Raw genomic sequence first — 26,923 nt, forward strand, 5'->3', positions numbered from 1 at the left:
GACCTTTAAGCTCAAAATGTACAATTAGTACAAGGTTGCTGTGGAAAAGAGTGAATGAGGTGGATGAAGTATATTTATTGTACTTTGGAAGTGGTCCAGCACTGCCTGATGTAAATTTAGTGCAGGTCAGGGAGCTCAGAGCAAATGATACATTCAGAACAGCACCACCCACTGCCCTGCATGCTGCTGTTCCCAAACCAGGTTGTGATGTTTCCCATCGGGATGCTCTCTGTGGTGCAGGAGTAAAAGTTCCTGCGTACCCCAGAGAACAGACTCTCAAGTGTCTGAGGTGGTAGAGGGGCTGCCGGGCATTTTTACCCATGGTGTTAATGTGACATGATCATGACAGGTTGTATGTGATGTAAGAGATGATTCACTTCATCTACTTCTGTCCTTGCTTCATCCTTTTACCACTACTGTCATCACATCTAATCACATTACTCCTGCCCTCCTACCTTTGCACTAGCACTCACTAGGCTGTAGAATGGCATTTTCTACATGAGGAGACATCATTGCTTATGTTAGGAAAGGAATATGTTTGCATCCACTGGGATGTTTTTAATCATCAGCTAACCCGTTTTGCCATTTTTACTATCTGCACTGGTATTATATTTGACCAGTGTGCTTGATGCTGGACTGTACAGGGTCATGTCAGGTAGGATTATTATTGAGGTCCTACCCTACACAGTGCAGGAAATACAGAATTGCAGACCAAGGACTGATAGCACTGAAATGTGTGTGAACTATCTTGAACGTTTTGGCAGTATTATTGAGACCCAGTGACTTCATACAGCCCCATCCCACCAGCACACCACACTGTTGAGACAGTAAGGCTCTAGTACCATTCATTATGTGGCCAAATATAATAATATAAATCAATTGCAAAAAACAAAAATCACACATTTCTAAAAATCGCAAGTCATTTGTTGAAGAGTTGGAGACATTTCAATGATACAAAAACACCAGTAATATGGTACAAACACCCAATACACACAATAAAAATGAACATATCAGGATATATAACCCTCATTTGTATTATAAAAGACTTTGAGAGTTAAACTTCATAAAATAGATTTTGTCAAAACAGCAGAGTCGGTTCCTGCTCTTTACGTCTGGCCAGCAGCTGTCGGCTGTGACAGATACAACATTAAGGTATATTTGAAACCCATCTGCTACACTGCCTTGAATTAGAAAAGAAAAATGGGTTTAGAGAGGAACTGGATGTTGAATAAACAGAAAAATCATCACAAATAGTTTTACTGAAAGCACACTTCATTCAATTAAAAATCAATTAAAGTGAGAGCTAAACTGTGGAAATTCTTTGGCAATGACCTAATCACATGTACAACATTAACACAGCAGGCACAATTCATTCAATTTAAAAATATATTTTTTAAATAAATCAGACAGCAACAAGCACCATTAATGTGCTAAATTGCCACTAAAGTAGCTGAAGATGTCTTGCATGTAATAGTTGTCTTCTGCTGAGCATGAATACCCACAGCTTTTTATCTTAGCTTTATTGGCATAATTTGTCACATTGTAAGTCACATTGTCCAGCACCAGTGATCTCCATTTTGTAATGCTGATTCTCTGATTGTTCAAGTCAGGTAACTTTTTAAAATCATAATTTTATTTTCACCAAAACCTGCTGACCTCTATAGAATCAAGTGAGAGGCGTCAAACTGAGGTGTTTGGGTCTCAGTCATTTCTTGGGGCTGCTGTAGTGTCCCAGAGGTGAGCCTTGAACGTAGGTGAGGATGGCACTGTGCAGGTAGCTAGCTCTGTTGGCCTCGTCCTCCCTCATCCTTTGGATCTCCGCCTCCTTCAGCCGCAGCTTCTCCAGCAGGGAGGACATGTCACTCTCTTTGTCGAGGAGTGCCTCTCTGTGGTTACTGCTCAGTACTGCAGGACAACAGAGAGCAGAGAGAGGGTGGTTTCACTACTTTTTATTTTTTTTAATTTGTCTAAAGACAAATGGATTTGGTCTCTTTCCAAAACAGTTAAAAGTTTTACAAATAAGAAATAGTGAATGTTTACCTTTAATCTCTCTCTCTAGAGCCATGATCTTCTCTTTCAGTGCTCCCTGTGCTGTCCTCTCTGCCTGTAAATGTCCAATCTGCTCCTGCAGCTCCAACCTGACCCTGCTCACCTCAGCCACCTTCTCCTGGTCCTTACCCAACATCTCCTGCAAAGAAAGACCACTTTTTTAACAGTGCATGACGATGCTAACAAACAAACTGCTAGTAATTAATTATATATATATATATACCCTGAGACTGTATGCTAAGCAGAAGGAAGGAGGCCGAAGATTAGTGAGCGTCAAAGCCACTATCCAGAATGAAACAACTAAGCTCAATGAATACAGTACATCAGGAAGATGGCCCCAACTGATGGCGTGCTTAGCGAATACCTCAGGCAGCAGGCTCCAGGGGAGTAAGGGAAGGAAGAGGAGGAACTCTCATGGAAGGACAAACCCCTGGGCATAGGAGGCAGGGCATACATGGACGCCATAACCAAGTGGCCGGCATAGTGTACAGGAATATCTGTGCCGAGTACAGGTTGGAAGTCCCAAAGTCAAAATGGCACACATCTCCAAAGGTGCTCGAAAATGACTGAGTTAAGATCCTGTGGGACTTCCAGATACGGTGGTGATAGGAACACTGGGGACTGTAACTCCCAAACTCGGAGAGTGGCTCCAGCAGATCCCAAGAAGAACATGTGAGATCTCTGTCCAGAGGAGTGCAGTCCTAGGAACAGCTAAGATACTCCGCAGGACCCTCAACCTCCCAGGCCTCTGGTAGAAGACCCCAGGTTGAAGGAATAAGACCGCTCCAAGGAAGGAGCAAATGAGCAAAGAAGGGTTTTTTTATATATAATTATAAATATATATATATCTATAAATCTATATATCTACATATCTATATCTATATAGATAGATATAGATATAGATATGGCACTGTGAAGGAGTCTCAGGTGTCAGGTGGTGTTTATTTTTATTCAGAGACATTTCCAATGCCTGCAAACCTCTGAGAAACTAAGTTGACAGCATTCATGGCCACAAATTGCATCCAACTGGCCACATGCCAAGACAGTGAACCTTGAGTAGTAGCACCTTGAATTGCAGCTGTCCAAAAAAAAAAAAAAACTTCCCCATGTAGTCAGTAAAGTATAACAAAAAGTAATGTAGTGGTGGTGGTATGTTTGACTCAGTGACTATGGGTATTCATGTTCATGGTGTGAACACTGGAGTCACATGTGGAATACACACATGGAATAATGTCTTTTACACATTTTGAACCTGGAACGTTTTGCTGAATGTGTAGCGGGCAACTGGTGAGTCCTGACCTGCTGGAGCTCCTCTATCCTGCGCCGCAGTCCATCCATCTCGACGCTCTGCTGGCTATTCTTGGCCTGCAGCTCAGAGATGGTTTGTTTCTGAAGAGAGCCCTGGAGCTGGACCTCCTGCAGGGAGGAACGCAGCAAGCGAAGCTTTTCTTTCAAGGCCGACACATGCTCCTGCTGCTCAAAGGAGACAAAGTGTCAACAAATCTTTGGTGAAGACCAGTCTGTTAACATATAGTATATAAACACATTTCAAAGAAAGTAAGAGAAGAGGAAATAACTTTGGGTATGACTCCAACTGTCTAGTCGGGTGAGTGACTACAGTGAGTCTCACCAGGATTCAGGTAGTAACTCCTTAGAGCTGCAGTCAAATTATTCAGTATTTGTTGTGGCATGTTAATAGCTAGTACAGCTGCACAGACTACAAGGTCCTGAAACAGGATCTAGAACCTGTAAACTTGAGCTATGACTCAGACTATCAAAGACAACTCAGAGATGGTAAGAAGATGTTGGTCAGATTTCTTATTTTGTTTACAGTCTTAAACAATTTCCTTTAAGTTTACCTCTTCCAGACGCACTTGTGTTCGCACTTTTCCCAGTTCCTCCTCTGCCTGGGCCCTCTCTGCCACACATGCCACTTTAGCTTTGCTAAGCTCCTACAATAGATGCACAATACATCATCAAATCATCTTACTTCAACAGACACTCACAGGAAGTCATTTACTCCCTGTCCCCAGCCACACCATGTGATTTTTACATCAAACTCTAGATACAATAAATACATTAGCATTTCAGTATAGTGAATGATAAACCTTGGCGCTAATGGTTCACATTTCTTTCTTTCTAGTTGTCTGTTTGAAACATGGATACTTAGAGCTCTCACTTCTTCCAGTTGTATCCTCTGTCCCTCCAGTTTGAAGATGCGTTCTTGAAGAACTCTCTCACTCTCTTCTAGCTGTTGATTCACATGCTGCACCTGTATAGTCACAATTTTTACTATTTGAGCTTTTTAAAGAAAATACATCTATAAGGATATTGAGTTTATGTAAGTAGTAGCTCTGTGTGTGTGTGCATGTGTTTGTGTGTGTGTGTTTGTGTGTGTATGTGTGGGGGGGGGTGACAGTGCGTGGAAGACTACTTCCTGGCCAGGTGCTTTCATTTCGTGGAATCTTTATGCTGGTTGTCTTGACAACCACACTGTGCTGAAAATAACTCAGTTCAGCAGAAGAGGAGTAAAGTGATAAGCAATCATGGGAAAGCACTCATACTAAACTGGCCCACAGCCCAGCCAGTGGTCAGTATCTCCCGAGGGCGCTTTGACAAGAGTACCTCTTTCTGCCGCAGGCTGTCCATGTCTTCCAGGGCTTGCTTGGACCTTCGCTTCTCCATTTCCAGACGGTCTGCCAGAATGTGACACACAGGACATGTCTGTTTGGCCTCATGTAAAAAACACAATGTAATGTGTGCGCGCGTGTGTGTGTTCTGCATTACCTTGTGCCTGTGCTAGTCGCAACTTAAGCTCAGACGTGCTATTAGTCAGTTCCTGCTTCAGTTCAAAGATCTGCTGCTGCTGAGACCTACACCTTTGTTCCATCTCCTCCACCTAACACACAAAGAAAAATAGGTCAACAGAGCCCATTAACCAACTTTTGTCTGTGTGTGTCACTCTACAATTGTAGTGTAAATATACACATATGAATTAATGCAATTCTCTATAGACTTACTTTACTTTTGAGCAGAACATTGGTTTCAGTCAGGTTTTGGATTTCTCTGAGCAGTTTGCCCTCTCTGAGGGCACTGTCCTACAGAATGGAATACAACAGGATGCCAATAATGCATTTATAACAGTCCTATGTATATTATAAGCATGTGATGAGTGATTTAGAGCTACTTAGCTGTCGTTACACTGCAATATTGTGTCCACTCAGACCTTATATGAATTATGGTTCTAGTGCGTCCTAACAGCTGATTGTCACACATTGTTCATGTGTTTCGATCTAAAATCCTGAAAAATCCCAGGGCTCGTAACATTAGGTTTTCTAGTAACACTGGGGTGTTGGTCACCATGGGAATAAAAAGCATGAGAATGGGAATTACCTGATGGAACATCTCTTTCTGCACCTGAATTTACTCACAGCTTTATCTCTGTTACATATCATACCTAGTAATCCATGACTCCACCTCTTTCAGATGAACCTGTGAATGTCACAATTAAGGGGGAGGCACGAGGCAGGGGTGAACGGAAACTAGATTTATTTATAGAAAAACACGCAAAACGGGGAACTAAGGGGGGTGTCAAAGAACACGACAAAACAGGCTGAAAACAAAAACAAATATATATCACACTGAATTCGAAATTTGTTTTTGTTTTTTCTCCTATATGTCCGTACCTCTTGCTCTTTCTTCCTCACTTTGCTCTGCCACTCCCTCTGTTCTTCTTTCTCAGCCTTCACTTGAGTCAGCAGTTCTCCCAAATTGTGTATTTTCTGCTCAGAGAGGGCGAGGGCAGCCTCTGTCATCTGCAGTCTACACAGCAGAACATCATGTGATCATGAATGATGAATGCTGAATGATTCCACATGATATGTGGAATATGTCATTTTTAAAGGCCAAATTTTAAACCTTATTAAAAATAAATATTAAAATTTTGTGCTTTATTAAAATGTCTCTCTGCTTCTATCTGACAAATTCCTCTAGATGATCATCTGGAAGAGTACTTCATCTTAGAGGTAAGAGCATTGACATGTTATCATCTGAACTAAAAAGGTTCTCTCAATGATGTCATCTAGAGTTGTTTTTCAGCAAAAGCAGATATTACAACATAGGGAAGGCAGAAAGTGTGGTAAACTCTATTCATATACATGTACTCATGTACATCTTACTCCAAAACTGGAACCTAAAAAATCGCCCTATCAGCAAAAACACCAAGGATCTGCTTATTCCAGCTTCTCAAATGCAGGCTGAAATTTTCAGCTTTAATTTTAGGGTTTGTAGAAAAATATTCTGTGTAGGAACTGTATCTATATATATTGTTTAATCTTGGTACATGGTCAGTCTGTCTGCTTGACTGGGAACATATTTGACTAATAAAAAGTCACTTCTACTACACACAGCAAAACAGAGAGTATGTTTTTCTTATTACTGTGAGAAAAGATGAAATGCTTACTTGGCAGTGAGAGAGTTGACAGCTGACTTCCTCTCATTCAAAGCTTCCTGGAGTTGGCCTATATGAATGGAAGTGGACCTAATGAAACAAGTAATGAGGTCACTTTCATGAAGTCATGGATACAAAATGTTATTCTTAATCTCAGTATTGTTTTTGAGGAAGATGCAGAGTGACTGTTACATGTATTAACATAGTGTCCTACCACATGCTGCCTAAATATGTTCTACATCTCCCACGGTTTACTTTTTCTTTCTCAGTGCAAATAAATAAATGACTGATCTGGAAGTGGTGCCTCTTTAGAACTATGGTTATATACCATATTCCAAATATATTACCACTCGCCCTTACCTGTTGGAGCGTCCCATATCCTCCCTCTGCCTGTCTATGGTTTCCATTAAGCTTAGGAACTGAAAGAGAAAAGGAACAATCAGTTCTGAGTTCTGAGCATTACCTTACCTTGATGATCAAGGGGGCTAAGGGGGCACAATGAGGACTGCATCAATGATATAATTCAAAAAGCACACGCTTCATGAATATGTAAAGTCATGTGTTATTGACCAAATGCTCAAAATACTGGGAGGAGAAAATGCAAATACATATGCAATGTGATTTATCTCCTTGAGCTGGCATTCTGCGTTATATTCCCTAAGCTTTAGGCAGCACTGGAGCGGAAAAACTCCCTTTAGAGGAAGAAACCAGCAGAACCAGGCTCATGGTGGGTGGCCATCTGCCTCGGCCGGTTGGGGTGAGTGGAAAGAGGAGAGAGAAAAGAACAGCAGGCAACAAAAACAACACCTGCAAACAACAACATACAGCAAGTTCAAGCAAAAGAAAGTCCTATTGGATCAGCTAATTATTGAGAAGAACACACAACTGAGATGAAGGAGTTTTTGGAGGTTTTGTCTGAATTTTAATTAAGCCATACGTTTATTTCAATCCATGCAAGAGAGGATGTTTACATGTTCTGCAGCGCGGGCACATGTGTTATGCACCTGTTATTATCTGCCGATTCTGGTTTTTGCGCACACAGGATGCACTAAATTGGATTTTTATGTGGCATCTAAAGTGTTTCTTCCTGCAATACTGAGATTTTGTTGCTGTAGCTCATCCAAGTGATTATTAGCATTTCCCACTAACAGCTTTAAATCCTCTGGAATTAATTTACTCTTGCATTTATGCCGATCATTCTCCAAATTCAATGACAGACACCAGTGAAACACATAAAATTCTCATTTCAATACAGCCGTCTCCACCTAGTTTGAACCTTATCAATCACATAATTTTTTCTCAGTAGATCACCCAAACAAAATGAGCATCTTTTGCACACAATTTATTACTTGCTATTTGGAATATTAATTGATCAGGGTCCAAGTATCAAATGCATTTCATTCTTTAGTCTCTACAGGTAGGTTACCTGGCGACCCTTGTCCTCCTTCAGTGACTGTATCTCCTTGCTGAGGACATGGGTCCTGCTGTGGCTCTCTTTCATCATGGACTGTCTGTCTGAATTGTGCCCTGTGGTTCGCTCTAAAAGGGTTTAACAACAATTGAGACAGCATGTGTGGTAATAGGTATCACTGAGTGACACACAATCACCAGCCCATATTATAATAATGTCGTTAATGTATTTTCCAAGTATCAAGAATTATGATAACTTCTTACAGGCTGTAATAATGACTCCTTCTCAATAAAAGACTTACCAAGCGCTTTGAGTGTGTCACTAGGTATGTTGTTTCCCGCCATCTCCAGCTTCACCACACTCTTGTTTTTCTGCAAAGCTTCTAGCAGGGACCTGCCACCCAGCAGACCAATGTTGTTCCACCTCAAATCTGTCAACACAGGCAGTGAGAGAAGCTTTTTACAATTGACATTGTCGCTAAGCAGCTTTACACAACCAAAGAAACTATGGAAGTTTACACGAACTTTGAATGTGTATGAATCATAATAATCAGATTGTCCCTGATGAGCAAGCCGATGGCGACGGTGGCAAGTAAACTCTCTGTGAGGGCAACAGGAAGAAACCTTGAGAGGAACCAGACTCAACAGGGAACCCATCCTCATATGGCTGATAACATACTATGTGTTAGGCAACAGGCAGTTCAGTATAACAGCTAATGTTTTTAGGCTCTGGTAGAATTGTAGGAAAATTCCAGTCCTGGACTATCATTGAGTCAAGACCTCAGAGAAACAGCTGCCAACATCCACCAAGGCCAGGACCGTCATGGTAGCGTGGAACCGACCCCAGTCACCACACGCATCCCATAGAGACCACACAGGTTCCTCCTACGTATTTGCTGAGGTGTCCTTAGACAAGACACCAAACCCCCATAGTAGCCAACATGCACTGTTGTATTATTTAAGGCAAAGTTTTTTCTTTTGTTGTCATTAGCTGCTATATGGAACAAAAATTTGTATAAAACTTGTAAACTCAAGAATAAACACAGTGGAATTATCAGCCTTCTAAGCTATAAGCTCTGTGGTAATGCACTTCACGACCAGATTTAATTATCATGTTCCTAGAAGCACAGGTCAGGTGTAGGAGGAGCAGCAATCTTCCACTCAAGCTAATTAGTCAACCCCATACCTAAACATGGTTTTAATTCATTTGAGAGCCTCTGTGAACCAAACTGGAAAAGTCAAAAACCAGTTCTGTTTGTTACTGTCCTCCTGTCCCTTACTCTGAAGTTTTAACTGAATTCTCAGACTTTCTATCTTATTTATGTCTTAGTGCAGACTGTTTTTTTTTTTTTTTTATTGTTGTGACTTAGATGAAGATCACAGCACATTTTATGACCAAATCATGCAAAACTCCACGTAATCCCAAACGGTTCACATACTTTTTCCTGCAACTGTATGTGTAATCATATTTTTACCTTAGATGACATATCATTGGCCTCAAGTAATACTGTGAGGAACATTTGACAAGGATATCTCCTTTAAAATAAATCTCTAGAACTGCCTTCTTCCACCTGAGGAATATGAAATAAAAAGTGATGCTGAAAAACTAGTCCATGCATTTCTTACTTCTAGACTGGACTATTGTAATTCACTATTTATAGGATGTTCCAGTAACACCTTAACTCCTTCAGTTAATCCAAAATGCTGTAGCCAGAGTTCTGGCTGGAATTAGCAAGAGATATCATATTTCTCAGGTAATTGAGAAGGTGACTCTGAACTATCTCTAAGTTATGCTGCTACAGATTAGTCTTCTGGGGGACCTCTACTGATACACGGAGCTTCACTTCTCTCCTGTCCCCTCCTAACCTCTTGTTTATCTATTCAAATGCTACCATAGCATGTCATTAACTTGTGATTCCTCTCTCCCGTAACTGTGCTTCCTTCTCTCTGTCTCCCTCTCTCTGTACTCCTCTGCAGGTCTCCTCGGCCCCGGAGCTGTATATTTCCAGCATGCAGTTACTGGCCCTACCTACTATTGTTTTTTGTTGCCTGATGTTCTTCCTCAAGTGGGGCTGTTGTGTTTTCTATATAATTCTGTATATAGTTATATTTTGTAAGGTCTTAAACCTTACACTTGATGATGACTTCTGTTGTTTTTTGGCGCTATATAAATAAAATTGAATTGAATTTCAAATAGGATGATGCAGATTCCAGCAACTTTCCCAACACCTCAGCCCCGGTTGATCTCAGGTTGTTCCCCTGTGAACAATATTTTGCATCAACTGATTATTGATACATGTTAATTAGATCAAATCTATTAGTGACCAAGATTGTCAACAGTCTAATTTAGCAGGTGTTACCTTTAGATCCAAGACTTTTACAGTGGTGTTGCCAAACAGTCCGGTTAGAAGTACACTGGCACCTGGGAATTACAGAGAAGTCACCTAACATAATGTATAGCACACACTGTTACACAGTATGATGTATGTGTTGTTATCAAACCTCTTCGCAGACCCAAAGAATCAGCCACAAGATCAACACCACCTGATGGTGTTAATTAGCTATTTGAGTGGTCTGCAGCTACACAAATCCATACAGGTTAAAGTGCCTATGCTGACCTATGTCCACCACACCATTAAAGTCACCAGGTGGTGTTCATGTTGTGATGTGTGCCAATTTAACTGCTTTTACTTGAGCTGCTTGAGCTAATCTGATCTTCAAAATTCACACACCTTCCTCGCTGAGCATGCAGTCACTGAGTGACACCTCTGAAAAGGTTATATCTTTTTGGAAGGCTCTGGCCAGCACAGAGCATGTACCAACAGACAGGCTCTGTCCATTCAGGTCCAGTCTAGAGCCCTGAGCAGCCCTGTGCTCCTGGAGCTGAGCCACAACACCTTCCTGGGGCTCCACACCTCCCTCCTTACACAGACGCAGATACGTGTGCCTGAAATCCTCCATTCTGGGTCACCAGTCTCTCCTTTTCATCTGAGATGCACAATGTTGTCTTCACTTCTTTCTTCTCACAGGTGACCTGTTGACAAACTAAAGTTTGATCAATCAACAGACATGGAATTGGCAACTGTTTAAATGATGATAATTTATCTACATGCTGTCTTTTATGTAGAAATTATAAACATTCCCTAGTTCTAGCTTTTAAAATGGGATGACTTTTCTTTGTCTCATTTGATCAGAAACTGAATGTCTTGTTTTGTATTTGTTGCCATTAACCTGGCCAATGATTTACATCTTGAAAGACAATAGGCAAGTGTTTTAACAGTGAAAACAACTGTTAGTAATAGCTCAATAACTAAGGCAGTGTTTAGTAAAATCACAAGTCTTGCTGAAAGGCATTAAATACACCCAAAATGCACATCAAAGGGGGTTCTCACTACTGCTGCATGTGCAGCAGTAGCAGGAGCAGATCATTAACTATCATGTAGAAGTAGATACAGTAGTAGCAGTAGTAGTAGTAGTAGTAGTAGTAGTAGTAGTAGTAGTAGTAGTAGTAGTAGCAGTAGTAGTAGTAGCATGAAATGTAATGACACGAGTGAGTGAATGTTTGACGAATAAAAGTGATTATATTGATTCTGGAAATGCATTACTTTGTAATTTATGTGATATGTTGGTTATTATTAAGCAGGCTAAAATAATATTGCCACAATTTAAATTAGAGTGTCGTGAAACGTTGTCGTTGAAGTAAGGTTCACGCGGGACTATCAACAGAACAGCCGAAGTACATATTAAGTAACGCTACATCTATAAAAAACTTTTCCTGCACAACAATATACGTATCTTCAAACAACCAAATATACAAACCTCAGCAATAATAGCACAAATTTGATCATGGCAGTTTATTGTTGTAAACAGCACAGCTGACAGGCAAAGGAAGCCAAGCGACAACGTAACTAGGAAGTGTATTACGGCGCAAAGCATCTTGGTCAGCGTAGTTTCGAAAACGCAAGCGTTTTTTTCATCCTACAATCCTCTCCTGGTTGAGGACAATAAAAAGCAATTAAATGTGTTATAATAATATTATAACATATAATAATATGTAATATTGTGTAAAGTAATACTATATAGTGTAATATTGTTTTTGCTAAAAGTGCAAGACGTAATTGTTAAGTCGAACCAGCAGATGACGGTACAACGACGATTTGTCAAGCCGCAGAAGAAGAAGAAGCAGAAGAAGCAGAAGCAGAAGAAGCAGAAGAAGGAAGAACGTGAAGAAGAGTGATGAAACACGCGTGTGTGGGAATATGAGTACTCTGGCGAAGTTACAGTCTTTAAACGGCCTGTTTGCGATCTATAAGAAACAAGGGCCGACATCTGCAGACGTGTTAAACACGCTTAAAGAAACTTTACTGAAAGGTAGTACGGCAGGACAGCATCAGGAAATGCGCCCGTTGTCATTTGTTGGAGCTGACGGTAAAATATTTTGCGTCGTTTATCTTTTTAGAAGCCGGTGAACATAACCCAAACCCGAGAAAAAGAAGGAAGCAGAGCCTGAAGATGGGGCACGGAGGGACGCTGGACAGCGCTGCCAGCGGGGTCCTGGGTGAGGGCTGCTGGGCCGCATGCTACTGTTGTCATCGGTGCCCTTAAAGGACAGTTCCACCTAAACACAGTGGCTGCAAGTACTTGCTCCTGCCAGTTGATCAGTATTATGTTTCTGAGCCGAGAGCTTTTGTTTTGAAGGAGCTACGGACGAGTTGAAATTCTATTATTTACTTCATTATATTAAGTTATAATTGCGTTCTGCCAACTGCAGAGGTAATAGGCAATGATTGTGACGTCATAGAATTGAATTCATTGCATCACAAATAAACATTCTAGCGGTGTTTGCAGTAGGAGGTTGTGAGGTATTCATTACAAACCAGTAAATAGTATTTTGTCAGATGAACTGATGTAGTGCACTGACATTAAATGTGTATTTGTCATTTGAATATCATGAACAGTAAGTGGACAGTTTGCATGTGAAAGGCTAAAGGTAATCACACATCATGCTGATATATTGACAGTAACAATGCTGGCATGTTGATGTTTGCCATATTCTGTCATAGTGCAGCAGAGGCCAGTGGTTTTGCAGCCATAAACTGAGGTACTGGACAAGGTGAACAGTTTGTTAAAGTAGATCAAAAGCTTGAGAGTTACCAAAGAGGGGGGGGGGGCATGAATGTTTGTACCAGATTTCACCAAAATGTTGTCCTGTGGCCTGTTGTGTGTGGTGCCAGTCAGGGGTCAGTGAAGTAAGTAGGATTTAAATTTTACAAAATGTCAAGGCACTGCTTCTAGTAGTGATTGAGGGATTTCAGTTTAGTTTTAAAAAGACAAAAACGTGTCCTCTATATGAGTGTGTTCTCTCTTTCAGACATGTAACTCTACATTTGTCTTGGTTTCTTTCAGTCATTGGTGTTGGGAATGGCACAAAAATGCTCAGCACCATGTTAACTGGTTCAAAGGTGAGTTTACTTCCACTTCTAAACTTCTAAAATGTAACTATATAGTAGTAGAAGAAGTACAATAGCCAGAAAAAGTAAGTGAAGCATTTGGAATGACCTGTGTTTCCTGCATTAATTCATAAAATGTGATCTAATCTTCATACATGTCACATGTATAGACAAGAACTAAAGTATATTCAAGTTATTGAACACAACCATTAAACATTCACAGTGCTGGTTTTTGTTGATGTCATTAGTCGAGAAGTTGACATGCCTTTGTCTCTGAGCTGTCCTACATACACTGTCTACCACCTTCTCTCTCATGTACACATGTGCATTCCCCTCCTCTTCAATGCAAAACTCAAAAATCCTCTCTTCAGGCTTATTTCAGTCTGCTCCCTACTATCCACCTAGATCACACATGTCATCCAGGAACCTCTGTTAACCTGTCCATCACCACAGTAAATAATATGGACAAGAACTAAGGAGCATTTTCTCTTTTTATTACTAAAATAGTACAACTATTGATTGGTGGGTATGCTGTAGTTTGATGCATAACACATATGTGATTAGAGTGTTAACATTAACATACTTCCACAAGGTATTTAGAATTTCTGTCTACATTTTTTGTTATTTCTTGCTCCAGTACTTGCTGATCGACTTATGCACATGCACTTTTTAATCAGTGTTACGTGTGACTGTATTTTTCAGAAATATGTTGCTGTGGGGGAACTGGGAAAAGCAACAGACACTCTTGATGCCACTGGCAGCGTAACTCTGGAGAAAGACTTTGGTAATACTGCAAGTACCAGTCACCTCATTTCGATTCAGCAGTCTTATCTGTTCATTGAAGGCATTCAGATTGTTTTTGTTAACCTGCAGGGCACATAACCAGGTTGGACATGGAAGAGAAGCTGAAATCATTTACTGGTGATATCATGCAAGTTCCACCACTGTGAGTAGAATCTCTGAGAGAATGTTTCCTTGTCTAAATAATATTTAGCATTTCTAATCGGGCCAGAGTCTTTGGAGAGAAATTGGCCAAAACCCAATAATGTTATTGGCATATTGAAGATCTTTATAATTTGCAATCTATGCACCTAAATTCCCTTTTGCAGTGTATCAGAAAAACAGGTTTTAAAAATCAAATAAAAGCATCTGAGTCTGGGTGTAAAATTGCAAGTCAGAAACATTTTCATCATTACACAGAATGCAGTAATAAAGGGCAGATGTGTAGTGTAGCTGCACAGCACAGTCTACTTTCCCACTTGCCTTTTAGGGCTTCTCATTTTAACCATATAAATTCATTTATTGTTGCCCATAGGTACAAAAAACACTGAATGTAACTACCATATAGTGTTTTCTTCAAACCGGCAATAGTAAGTTGGAAATTGTATTGATAATGGAATTACCACTGAGCATTTGTTTTAAGCAAACATGACAAAAAAAATAAATAAATTCAGTGGTTCCAGCTTCTCAAATGTGAATATCAATCAATCAGAATGCAGTTTTCTCCCAGATCTCAAATGTTTATGACAACAATGAGTGTGCTGCAGTTCTCAGTTTGTTGCTGTCAAGCTTGCTGCCTCCAGTGGTCTCCAGCAGGGCTCAGACTTTCTTTACTCTTTTGTTTCTGGGGACACTTAGGAGAAAGCAGAATGCTTCTCCATCAGTGTCACTCTGTCTCACTATTGTAGGTGCAGCACAACAGACATCTTGAGCACTCTGTGATTTACTGAGTCTTGTCCTTGTAGCTACTCGGCACTGAAAAAAGATGGCCAGCGTCTGTCTGTTCTGCTGAAGAAAGGTCACAAGGTCGAGGCCAAACCTGCCAGACCTGTCACAGTGAACAACCTGAGCCTGCAGGAGTTCAAGCCTCCTCTCTTTACTCTGGGTTAGCATATATTGCAATATGAACTATTTCTTAACCTCTACTCACCTATTTAAAATAGCACCTTGGATGTCATTTCCAGCTTTCACAGTAGTTGTGTCTCCATGACAGATATTGAATGTGGCGGTGGATTTTATGTCAGAAGCCTGGTGGATGACCTGGGAAAAGGTGAGACACAATTTCCTCTTCAGCATATCAACCTGTTAACTGCAAGTGCTGAAAATAATCAGTCTGTACTTGTGTGCTGCAGCTCTGTCATCATGTGCTCATGTGAAGGAGCTGATCCGGACCAAGCAGGGTCAGTTCACTCTGGAGGAGCACACCTTACACGAGGAGCATTGGACACTGGAACATATCCTGCAAGCTCTGCAGCCCTGCTAGGACTCAGTGATGGATTGTGGACTGCACAAAACCACCTGAGGAAAACATTTTGAACAGGACTCAGTGTAAACTTACAAAGCCAGGTTTACTGTGTGTGATGTTCAGTCGTGAGTCATCTGTTTGACTCTTCAGTGAAGAGAACCTCAAGTTCCAATTTATGTGTTAGTCCCAGGTATTGTCCACTTAAACTTTAACAAATGAAGCGTGACAACCTGACAACTTTAAAACTCTCTAGATATTAGTCTACACTGGACTCATCACTTCAAGTCTCACCTGGTATTTAAGTTAAGTTTAGAGGTCAACTTCACTGATCTTTCCTATAAGTTGAATTTGAGTACACATGTGTATGCATACTTCTTAAGTTATAAACATTGATCCTGCTAAATGAAACATTACCTTATGTTTGGGAAGGTCTATTCACAGAACACACTGCAATTTTCACCTTCTGACACTGTCTCACAGAGAATGTGCTTTAGAAATATGAGGAACTGCAGGATTTATAAGATAAGATAAATCTTTATTGTCATTGCACAGTCACACTTAGTAATTGCAACGAAATTGCAAACTGTCCCACGTTGGTGCAAATGGAGAGAAGATAAAAAATAAATAAATAAGCAAACAAAATAATATTATTAAAGAAAATTGCAATTACCCTTTACAAAGGTCAAAAAAAAAAATAAATGAAAAAAAAAAAAAATATATATATATATATATAGACACACACACACACACACACACACACACACAGTGGCAAGACAAAGTATGGGCACCCATGGGATTATGTGGAGTTTTGCATGAATTGGTCATAAAATGTGCTCCGATCTTCATCTAACTCACAACAGTACAAAAACACAGTCTGCTGAAAATAATAGTACACAAACATTATATGTTTTCATGTTTTTATTAAACATAACATGTAAACATTCATAGTGCAAGGTGGAAAAAATATGTGAACCTTTGTACTTCCTGTAGTTGCAGATCAGACCTGCACAACGATCTGGAGTAATTTTGGACCACTCCTCTTCACAAACCTGTTTCAGTGTAGCAATATTATTGGGATGTCTGGTGTGAATGGCTCTCTTAAGGTCATGCCACAGCATTTCAATCGGGTTGAGGTCAGGACTCTGACTGGGCCACTCCAGTGTCTTTTTTTCTCCACACATAGTGTTGTGTGTTTTTTCCAAACAACTCAATTTTGGTTTCATCTGTCCACAGAATATTTTGCCAGTAGTGCTGTGGAACATCCAGGTGCTCTTTTGCAAACTTCAAACGTGCTGCGATATTTTTTTTTGGACAGCAATGGCTTCCTCCGTGGTGTCCTCCCATGTACTCCATTCTTGTTTAATGTTTAATGTCTAATGTCACAACCCTGAGTCTTTTGCCAGAGGGCAACATCTTAAACTTATAAGAATCTGTGCAGAAAAGACTGTTTTTGCAGGAAAACAATTCTCACTGTTTATGTTTTCAATTGGATTTTTAGTTTACATTGTGGAAGTCTTTAAGACTTACTGTGGTTGCTTCTAGCTTTTGAATTCTCTAAATTGGTTGTTTTTCCCTCTTAAATCCTTAAATGAGAAAAGTCACTTCAGCTAACACTGATAATGTCCAGAACAGCAGAGGAGGAGCACAGTGTTAGTGTGTACTTTGTTGTGCAAGGATGGAAATCCATATTGTAGGTGATAGCAGTGCAGCAATACTTGCAGCATGTCAGTAGCTTTATTATTGGACCAAACAATCTGAGCTTGTGTCCTTGTCCTATATGTTAAAAATATATGGCAAAGAACATTTAAATAGAAGAGGTGTAAATAAAAGGTAACCAGTCTAAAACACAGAAATCAGCCAATGAGCAACATTTACACAGGTGTATGGTCATGGTTTTTGACCAGTATGCTAAACATGGTGCACCCCGAAAACAATTTACAACAAAATACACACTGTGAACTCCACGCTTTGGTGCATGAGCTGAGGCTGCACGTCAGAGTTTGTCTTTTTACTAAACTAGTGTGTGTCATATTACCAAACAACACCAAAACATATAGGGCAGTGGTAGAGGAAGTACTAAGGTCATTACTCAGCACAGTGTAGAAATACTCTGTTACAAAAGTAGCAAACTAAATAGCAAATATATATGAATAACAGCAAATCACAGTAAAATTACTGCACAATGTCTCATTTTACATAAATGGATATGATATGACTGGATTATAATTATTGATGCTTTCACGTGTTGATCCCATTAATAAAAAAACACTTTATACCCTGCTTTAATTATCACATGTTTATATCAAATAATTAGAATAATAAACCTAAGATCAATCATAACACACTGCCTTTTCCACTACTCATTCAATTGGCCTCCTAAAGGAAGTCTAAAGTACACTTAATTACATGAATCTATAGTTGATGTGTGTATAATATGCAGAGTGAGCAGTGGGAGGTAGAGGTGACCTATATGGCGCCAGCTGGGACGGAGCTGCGGCTGCCCACAAGTCATCAATCGTGTTTTCTGGACAGGAGTCTGACTCCAAGGGAAGCTGGCCGGATCAATGAGCTCCAAACATTGTCTTAGTCCAAATATTAGCCATTTGATGATGACTAAGTGATGTCTTTCATGTCTTCAAGGCTGCTCGTATCCCTGTTTGCTCACCGAGTCCACTTTATCTAAATTACAGGCGTTAGAAAGTTGGCAGGCGGCGGTGTGCGCGCTTCAAAGACGAGAAAAAATCCAAGCACTGTGTTGTGTTTGAGGAGAAGCGAGCTGACAGTCGGACTTGTGACCACACCATTAATGAACGAACTATAAAACTGATATGACGCAGAAACGTCCACATGAGCGTTCCGCGCGCATCCTCAGCCACTCGACGGAGCGTGTTGTACCTGTGGAACAGAGAAGTTCAGTTATTGTTTAACACTTGGAGGAAAACGCACACGTTGTGCGCCACTAAGGAGATTTGCATTTATTGGCATTATCGTAAGTAAATCACCTCGAGCGCGCTTAACAGCTCCAAACGTTCAAACACGAGTTGATTCAGATGCATCGGGACCGATATGGATTCCAGTTAAGTAGTTTTACAGTGTTGAAGATAACACTCCAAGCTGTTTGATTAGTCAAACACCCATCATAAGCACGCGTAGAGCCAGCAGGACACTAGACTGTAATCTGGATTGGATGCTGGGATTCACAGTATATGGCTGAAACCTACACATGGTCATTGTTTTATAGATGCCGGTCGTTTTAAATGTGTTTACATTTGATTAGACACCGGCTGCTTCCACGGGTGGTTAAAGGGTCCCGAGAAGTCAGGGGCCTCCAGTAGTTCGAGTAGTTAGTTAAAACATGCAAATTCTGGTAAAACAGAGTCAAAGACAAAGACATTACATGTCAAATGTGACGCGTGTATATTTAATCAACAATCAACAGTGGATCAGTAAATGTGGATGAAAGGAAATAAAGAGCCTGGGGCGTAATTACGCGTTTGTTTTTAGTTACTGGAAAGGGCTCAGGGGCCGATTCTGATTTGAAATATAAAGCATGTCATCGTGTTATGACGTCATGTTCTGACTTGTATGCATCCCTATAAATAAATTGTCCAACCAAGGTCCACCTCACATATATTACTCAGCAACAACCTCACAATATGTAACATATGTAATAATATATGACAGAGTATATATTGTGTATATTTTCCTGATTACTCAATAACAATTTGAAATGTATGAAATGCAGTTTCGTGGTGTTTCATTTTAAAATGAAAACTTTTGTATAGAATCTACTTGTAGAAAACCTATAATAATATATAATCACGAATTCACATTTGGTAACAGCAGAAACAATGAAACCAAAACTTGCAGGAGTCACAGGACGTAGTTAAAGTTTTTCTAACGTATTCTTCTTCTTTTCTTCGTCTCTTCATTTTCCTCTTGAGCAGAATTCTCCTGAAATACTCTCTTCTGTCATCTGATAGCTGTGTGGCTCGATTGAAGCCGCTTGTGAGCCAATCACAGGGAGGCGCTGGCCACCTGCAGGAAGTTGGCCGTCCACTTATCTCCTCCCTCCTGCGCCTCTAGCCAGATAACAGCCCCAACAGTTGGACCAAGCATCAGCGAGTTCATCACCTCAACCTGATGGACGCCTTGACGCTCTAACGGCCCGCTTCGCAACCTGGTGCGCAAAAAGACAGCCCGCAGCTTTTGAGCTGAACGCTGGTAGTATGTGAAGAACTTCTTGTGAGATACTGTTGCCAAAGCGGAACGCTGTAGGGAGGCAGGGGAGGGACGCAGCTTTCCCTTAATTCAGCTCAAGCGCACACGGCGGCGGCGGCAAGCGGCACCATGAGCGTCCCGCTGTACGCGCCGACTCCCATCCAGCCGGCTCACCCGACTCCCTTCTACATTGAGGACATTCTGGGGAGAACCGCCACCACCTCTTCTTCCTCCTCCTCCACCTCTTCATCCTCCTCCTGCTCCACCCCAGTTATCCCTACACCGACTCTTCCGTCGCCCAACTCTTCCTTCACCAGCCTCATCTCGCCGTATCGGACACCGATTTACGAACCGACGCCGATCCACCCGGCGCTGTCGCACCACGCCGCCGCAGCATTGACGGCAACGTACGCATCCACCGGAGCTTTCCCCAGCCACATCTACCCTTTCCACCACCACCACCACCGCTCCATGGGGGAATACGCACAGGCACTGCTGAGGCACGACCCTCTCGGTGAGTTTGGAAACTAGCGTGCGTAAAACTGTCGCATAAGTTTGAAATCACTCTTGCAACTTGCGTATGTTTTCTATGTTTTCTTTTCTTCAATGTGTAAAATCACCCACGGAGACAACACACAGCCACATCTGTTTCTCTGTGCGTAAAGGCTTCAGTTAACCTCAGTTCCACGAGTCTAGACTTTTGGCCTTGTGTCTTTCTCTGCTTTGCTTGTGCAACCGGCCTGCTTGAAAACCTTCTCATATGTGCATTCTGCATTTTATCACGCCTTAGATCCATTTCTGCCATATGCTGTGAGGTATGAATGGTCTACATATGGCCAGCTTCAGCGCACAACCGTCTTGGATGATGTGGCAATAAGAGAGATACATTTGACCCTGCACATGAAAAACCTTTCTGTCTTCACAAGCTTCGTTTCAGTGCCAGCGAAACCATTTTTGCATAAATACATCACGCTTGGTTATTCATGCATGTCGAAGGCACATCTACAGCCACATGTAGCATGCGTAATAAACACATTCTACAGTCTTGGGACCTCAGAAAACATTTGTGCACGGTGCTCGCCCGACCACGCACACACGACTCATGTTATTGTGACAGACACATTTGGGGCCACAATAGCAGAAGGCTTATCCACTCAGCGTGCTAGTGGTGGGTGGCGGGGAAGGAGGGAGGGAGGGAGGGGTCGTATGGCAACCTTGACGTTTTCCTGACTCCCATTGTTCTGAAACATGAAAGAAGCAAGTGAGCCAGTGACTAAAACATAACTGGACTGTAAATCACTTGTTATTTCACTGTGTGTGTCTGAGATTGTGTGTGTTGTTTTTTATATACGTGTAGGCTCCAAGACCCCCCCCCCCCCCCCCCTCCACAGGGACGAAAATATCTTTGTATTTGTATTAATGTACTTTTGAGTCTCGCTCATCTGGGTACGAATTAGAATTGCGAGATCTCTCGTTACGCACGCACCATGCGCGTTTAAACTCCTGCTGCTTTACTTTCTCTTAAAATTCGGGTCAACATGTCAACATTTGTAATATAATCATGTTATTCGGTATCATTTAAAATACGTGAGAGTAATTTAAGTATCATATATGATTCTTGTATAGGACGCAGTCACGGTTTATGGAAGTTGGTGTTAACTGGTTTGGATGAAGCAGTGGTTGGATAATAGCCTACAGGTTTTGAGTGGTGGTCCTCTTAAGTGCAGTGTGACAGGCACACCGTTTGAGGCTGTGCTAGACTGAACAAGCCTTTTTCCGTTCATAGCGGAAACCGTGAGCCTGTCGATAGGAGTAAATCTGGTTTCAGAAGCTGTTAAATGTTTTTCTGGCTCACCCCGGCCAGCCGCTTCCTCGGGAGCCCGCTGCACGCTGCTGATTATTTTATCGACATCCTCAATACAGGCATATTCAGGAAACACTCGGCCTCTGATAGCCCGGGATCCGTTTTTCACATATTGTTGCACTTCCTCTGCTCGGCCAGCGAGGATGTGGCTGACTTTCTTCATGGTTGGCGCGGCGAGTACAAAATCAAACAAACAAGAGGCGGCGGTGCACATCAGGTCTGATGTGTCAGTGTCCTTTTAAAGAATAACAACAACAAGAAAGGTATTTGTGTAGAATAAAAGCATCACAGGGCAGAACAAAAAAAAAAAAAAAAAAAAAAAACAATTAAAATGTTAAAACGATTAAATAACTCACCCCCCACAAAACAACCATCTAAAGATCACACACAGGCCAACACAGGTCGTGTGTCTTGTGTACATTTATAAGTTTTTCCTCCTATTTTGAGCCATACTATGATTATTATTATTATTAATGCATTCGTATTAAAGCCAATATTTTCAAAATAAAGACTCTGTAGGGGTTCTAAAAAGACTAGAAAAGGTTAAAGGTCTGTGCATTCTGCTCTTCTAGTGCTCATGTTCACTTTTAATCTCTGCACAACTCCTCAGGTAATAGCCAAAATACAATAAATACAATTCTGCAAAACATATTTATCAAGCAGAAATGGTCCATTGGTTTACAAGAGCAAGCCTTGCTCCAAAACCCTTAAGAGCAAAGATATCTGCACAGCTCAGGCTGTTCAGTGAGCCGGGATCACAAGAGGCTTTTACAGCAACGCTCCACGTTATGATTTGAGCATCTTTCTAGAAAAGGTGGCACATTGTAGCTTAAATAACATGGTTGAATAGATTTAGCTTACCCTCATCTACGCGTCACCCATTGTATAATAACCATCATTTGCAGCGTCTTTATTGTAACACAACCAGGCCCTTTCATAGAAATGTGAACAAACACAACCTCAAAAAAACATCATAACACAATTCCGACTAGCTCATGATTCAACTAAACTATATTTTACTACAATATTTCTTTTGTTCTGAGAAATGTTTCTCATGGGACTGGATGAGCTAACTTCCTTTGGAAAAGAGTGGCAATAAGAAGGTCTTTGACAGCAGTTTCGACCGCAACAGATTTATATTGTGTCAGTGAGAGGAGAGGACGTGGGTGTCTGTTGGTGGATGCCATCGCCTCTAATCACACCGCAAAGCAGGAAGCACATGAAGCGGATATTTGGCCATAGTTTTCACTCAGTCACGACCTTCCCTTAAAAGCTGAGCAGCGCGCGCAGCAGGCCCGGTGCGGCGCGCAGCAGGCCCGGTGCGGCGCGCAGCAGGCCCGGTGCGGCGCGCAGCAGGCCCGGTGCGGCGCGCAGCAGGCTCCGCGCTATTGTTTGTCCCTGACTATAAAGTGGAGTGGAAACCGGACAAGACACAAACACCTCTGATGAGACTCTCTCACATAAACCAGGGCAAATGAACTCGGTGCAGCTTAAGAACGCAGCTGCATTAAATTCGTTTCCTTATTTATTCTAAATGTTTAAAAAACACTGTTTTATAGCGACGTTTTACTGATGCTCAAACATCTTCCACTGTTCTTCCACTTTCTTCTTCTTTTGAAAACTTATTTTTATTTATTTGCTTTGTTAACATGCACCCTCCCTTTTTATTTCTCTCTAAAGGTAAACCTCTCCTATGGACCCCCTTCATCCAGCGGCCGTTACATAAAAGAAAAGGCGGCCAGGTCCGGTTCTCTAACGACCAAACCATTGAGCTGGAGAAGAAGTTCGAGACGCAGAAATACCTGTCGCCTCCGGAGAGGAAACGACTGGCCAAGATGCTGCAGCTCAGCGAGAGACAGGTGAGCGACCTAGAACCCACCTAGTGTTTCACAAATATGCCTGACGACACATCCATATTTATTCTGTTTTGCCATCCTGTAACCTGCCACAAATACATTTAATTATATATAGGAACGCTATATATAACGAGATATATAGTAGTATATATAGTTAGGTCGGAAATGGTAATTACGAAGTGCTGTTTGATCAAAAATCAGCTAGGGTTGGTGAAGTATTTCTTTTTCTTATTCTTATTATTATCATTATTATGATTATTATTGTATCAGTTTGTGATATAAAAGTTTATTTTAATGTGGGTGAGAGGAAGTAATAATTAAACTGCAGCTAAATAGAAACCATGATAGACACACTCCTATAACCACCGAGCCTGTTGAAACACAGTAGTTATGATTTTAGACAACAGTCTGCTGACGCTCAGCTGGAGTTCACAATATCTTGTCTAATGCGCAAATGGCAATGTAGGCATCAAACTTTGTGCAGTTGTGTTGTTTTCATATTTTTTTTTAAAACGAAATGAGGTTGAACAGATCGTTTATTTGCTCACTTTGTCCTTTAGGTTAAAACCTGGTTCCAAAATCGACGAGCGAAGTGGCGCAGACTAAAACAGGTGAGGTATTTCTATTTCTGTATTAATGTAGTATAATTAGAACCAAATAAGATGTTTTTTCTGAAATATGTTTTATATACACTTGTGTTTATATATAATTACACATATTTAGGAATTTTTCAGCTTGAATTGAGTATAATTCCTTTAGTAGTTTATTGTTTTGCTTAATTAAACTGCTACAGTAATGACAGTACAGTGCAGCTGTGCAGCCTCTTCATTCATCACATCATCTGTTGCTTTAGGAGAACCCCCACGGCGGGAAGAGGGAGGTGGCGGGTGACACCTCAGTCGGCAGGAGTAATAACAAGGCAGATGAGGCGACGGAGTCGCTTGGGATCCCGAGCCCGGAGCAGCGACAGACAGTCTCGGCCTCTGATTTGGCGCAGTCGGGCCGCTGTGCGCGATCCGTGTCCCCGGAGCAGCCCCACACAGAGCTGGACTCTGACGTGTCGGACGATACAGACCAGGAGCTGGATATAGAGGAAGACGATGACGAGTTTACACTGAATCGCCAGCTCTGAACCATTCAGATCCTCTCGGACATTTGGAGGGGGATGATAAAGACCACTGGACTCGTGAGCCTGGTCGTTTCAGTCCACAATGTCCCCAGTGCCTTAAACACAGACCCGCCTCTACTTTAATGTCTCTTTGTATAGAAATGTAGTATTGTGTTGTTTTGTGCTGATTTCTCTGTGTTGGAGATCACTGTAAATTAACAGTAGGCCTATATATAGTTTCTCTGTACTGTATGTTATTTTGGATGATATATGCTCGTATGTCTTTTGGCCTTTACCGTAAACTATGATATTCCACCAAATAATCAATGTAGAGCAAATTGTGTTTTGTTGGGCGATATCTAATAAACTATTTTTGTGATAGTTTGGATGCAGTTCAGTTGAAATTGAATTGGAATTTATTATTTAGCGTTTCTGAAATGTGTACAGTGATACTTAATATATAAAATTATATTATTATTTATAACTTAAAGAATTAAAATGTCAAAATGAAAACAAACTTGTCAAAAAAAAAGTAAACAAAAAACTAATACATTTCAAACTTCAAATCACCAGGCCACTGGTAGACACGAATATTTCAGTTAGAATTGTTAAGTTAAATTAATAAATGTAATCGTAAAGTCGTACAAGTAAAACAAATTCATGGTCATTGCATAAAAAACAAAGAAACAAAATCATAGGAATTCCGAAGAAGAGAAAAGCTTTGTAAATGCTACATTCTCATTAATGGGTATTCAGCGTAAAATATCTATTTTTTTATTGTCAGGACCTATAGACAAGAATTAAATCTTTTTACTCTAACTGATGAGTTGAATTAATTAATTTCTGAGAATTTGCTCAACTCATTAAATTGATTAACTACTGTGTTAGTAGACTCTTAGCATGCATCGTTTAAGAGTTAAAGCTCTTCCAATATAATTGTTTGTAGTTTAAATTATGTAAATCAAAGACTGACATTTACACAGCTGCCAATTCAAATGCAACTGTTATAGATTTGTAAGTTTAAACACTACCTAATGGGTTCAATTAACAAATCTTAACCAAAATAATAATCAATACACACTAACATTTACTCAGAACAAATTGCATTCTTAAAATTTTAAGACTTTGACTCATATTTCCAAGTTAAAACAAGTTATATTTTACAGCAAAGTAAATATTACATATTACTAAAAGTACTATTTGAATAAATAAAATAATATAATTAGAACCAATTAAGATGATTTTCTGGCTACCCTTCAGTGACGTGAAATATGTTTTGTATACACCTGTGTTCATATTTTCTCCTGAGGTCAGAGCAGCCAACAAGGTAATACATATTTTTTGGCTTAATTACAGTTTTTCAGCTTGAATTTAGTATAATTTCCTCTGTAGTTTAAATAGACTCTAGTTTTAGTTTTTACAGATTTTACAGATTTTACAGATTTTTACAGAGTATATAGGATGCTGCAGTCACACCACAAAGTATGTTGTAGAATTGAATGTTTCTTGTAACTGGTTTTATTTAGTTTAATGTGAAAATCGCTATAAACATCTTATGATGCACAGAAGTAATTTAATTCTTTACTTAGATAATACAGCCACTACAACATGGAGCAGTAATATAAAAAGATAATAATAATAATAATAATAATACATTTTATTTAAAGCGCCTTCCAAAACACTCGAGGACACTGTACAATCAACAATGTGGATTACAGTTACAAAAAACCCTGCATGTTACAAATATTACAAGTACTATATTTAAGTAAAATATTTGAGATACTTTACTTTTCTCTAGTATTTCAATTTGATGCTACTTTTACTTTACTACACAGAAAAACATAGAAATGTTGTACTATTACTCCACTACATTTATTTTACAGCCTTAGTAACTAGTTACTTTTACAGATGAAAATTCTCATGAGAAAATAATATCACCTAACAAATGATGATGTATTATCAGAGATTAGCCACCTGGAAGGACATGGTTAAACCTGCTCCACCAAATGTGCTATTTTTGTTCCTCATCAAGTTCCTACTGTAAGTTTAGCCATTATTTTGAATTCATTTCTACACATTTTCTTTGCCTAAATTTTCACCTTTTAGAGTTTTCTGTTGTTATCAACAACATCAAGGAGTAACAAATTTCAACCATTCCTTAACTTGAATCAATCATCAATCAACCAATAACTTTATTGTCCACAGGGGGTAATTAGTGATATAGTTTATCCATACATTTTGGATAAAAAAGCACAAAGGCCATAGTGTCT

General features: G+C 40.3%; 3 protein-coding genes across 3 annotated transcripts; 2 read left to right on the forward strand and 1 right to left on the reverse strand.

Annotated features, from left to right (window-relative positions):
* Window positions 1-898: 898 nt before the first annotated feature.
* Window positions 899-11,829, reverse strand: lrrc45 (leucine rich repeat containing 45). The gene is made up of 17 exons (XM_026351827.1): window positions 11,729-11,829; window positions 10,642-10,954; window positions 10,270-10,331; window positions 10,115-10,168; window positions 8,212-8,365; window positions 7,926-8,038; window positions 6,860-6,918; window positions 6,512-6,589; window positions 5,736-5,871; window positions 5,070-5,147; window positions 4,837-4,948; window positions 4,675-4,745; window positions 4,229-4,321; window positions 3,909-4,001; window positions 3,349-3,522; window positions 2,041-2,188; window positions 899-1,905 (listed from the first exon to the last, which is right to left on the reverse strand). The coding sequence occupies exons 2-17, from the start codon at window positions 10,868-10,870 to the stop codon at window positions 1,706-1,708; spliced, it is 1,854 nt and encodes a 617-aa protein (XP_026207612.1). The 5' UTR covers window positions 10,871-10,954; window positions 11,729-11,829; the 3' UTR covers window positions 899-1,705.
* A 285-nt stretch (window positions 11,830-12,114) lies between these two features.
* On the forward strand, window positions 12,115-16,022 carry trub1 (TruB pseudouridine (psi) synthase family member 1). The gene is made up of 8 exons (XM_026350565.1): window positions 12,115-12,280; window positions 12,369-12,467; window positions 13,316-13,371; window positions 14,062-14,143; window positions 14,233-14,305; window positions 15,105-15,244; window positions 15,353-15,409; window positions 15,492-16,022. The coding sequence occupies exons 1-8, from the start codon at window positions 12,169-12,171 to the stop codon at window positions 15,620-15,622; spliced, it is 750 nt and encodes a 249-aa protein (XP_026206350.1). The 5' UTR covers window positions 12,115-12,168; the 3' UTR covers window positions 15,623-16,022.
* A 3,656-nt stretch (window positions 16,023-19,678) lies between these two features.
* Window positions 19,679-25,034, forward strand: hhex (hematopoietically expressed homeobox). The gene is made up of 4 exons (XM_026352259.1): window positions 19,679-20,339; window positions 23,370-23,548; window positions 24,106-24,156; window positions 24,399-25,034. Exons 1-4 carry the CDS (start codon window positions 19,955-19,957, stop codon window positions 24,675-24,677), a joined length of 894 nt encoding a protein of 297 aa, XP_026208044.1. The 5' UTR covers window positions 19,679-19,954; the 3' UTR covers window positions 24,678-25,034.
* Window positions 25,035-26,923: the final 1,889 nt, after the last annotated feature.

This window comes from Anabas testudineus, chromosome 19, assembly GCF_900324465.2.
Source record: "Anabas testudineus chromosome 19, fAnaTes1.2, whole genome shotgun sequence".
Lineage (NCBI taxonomy): Eukaryota > Metazoa > Chordata > Actinopteri > Anabantiformes > Anabantidae > Anabas > Anabas testudineus.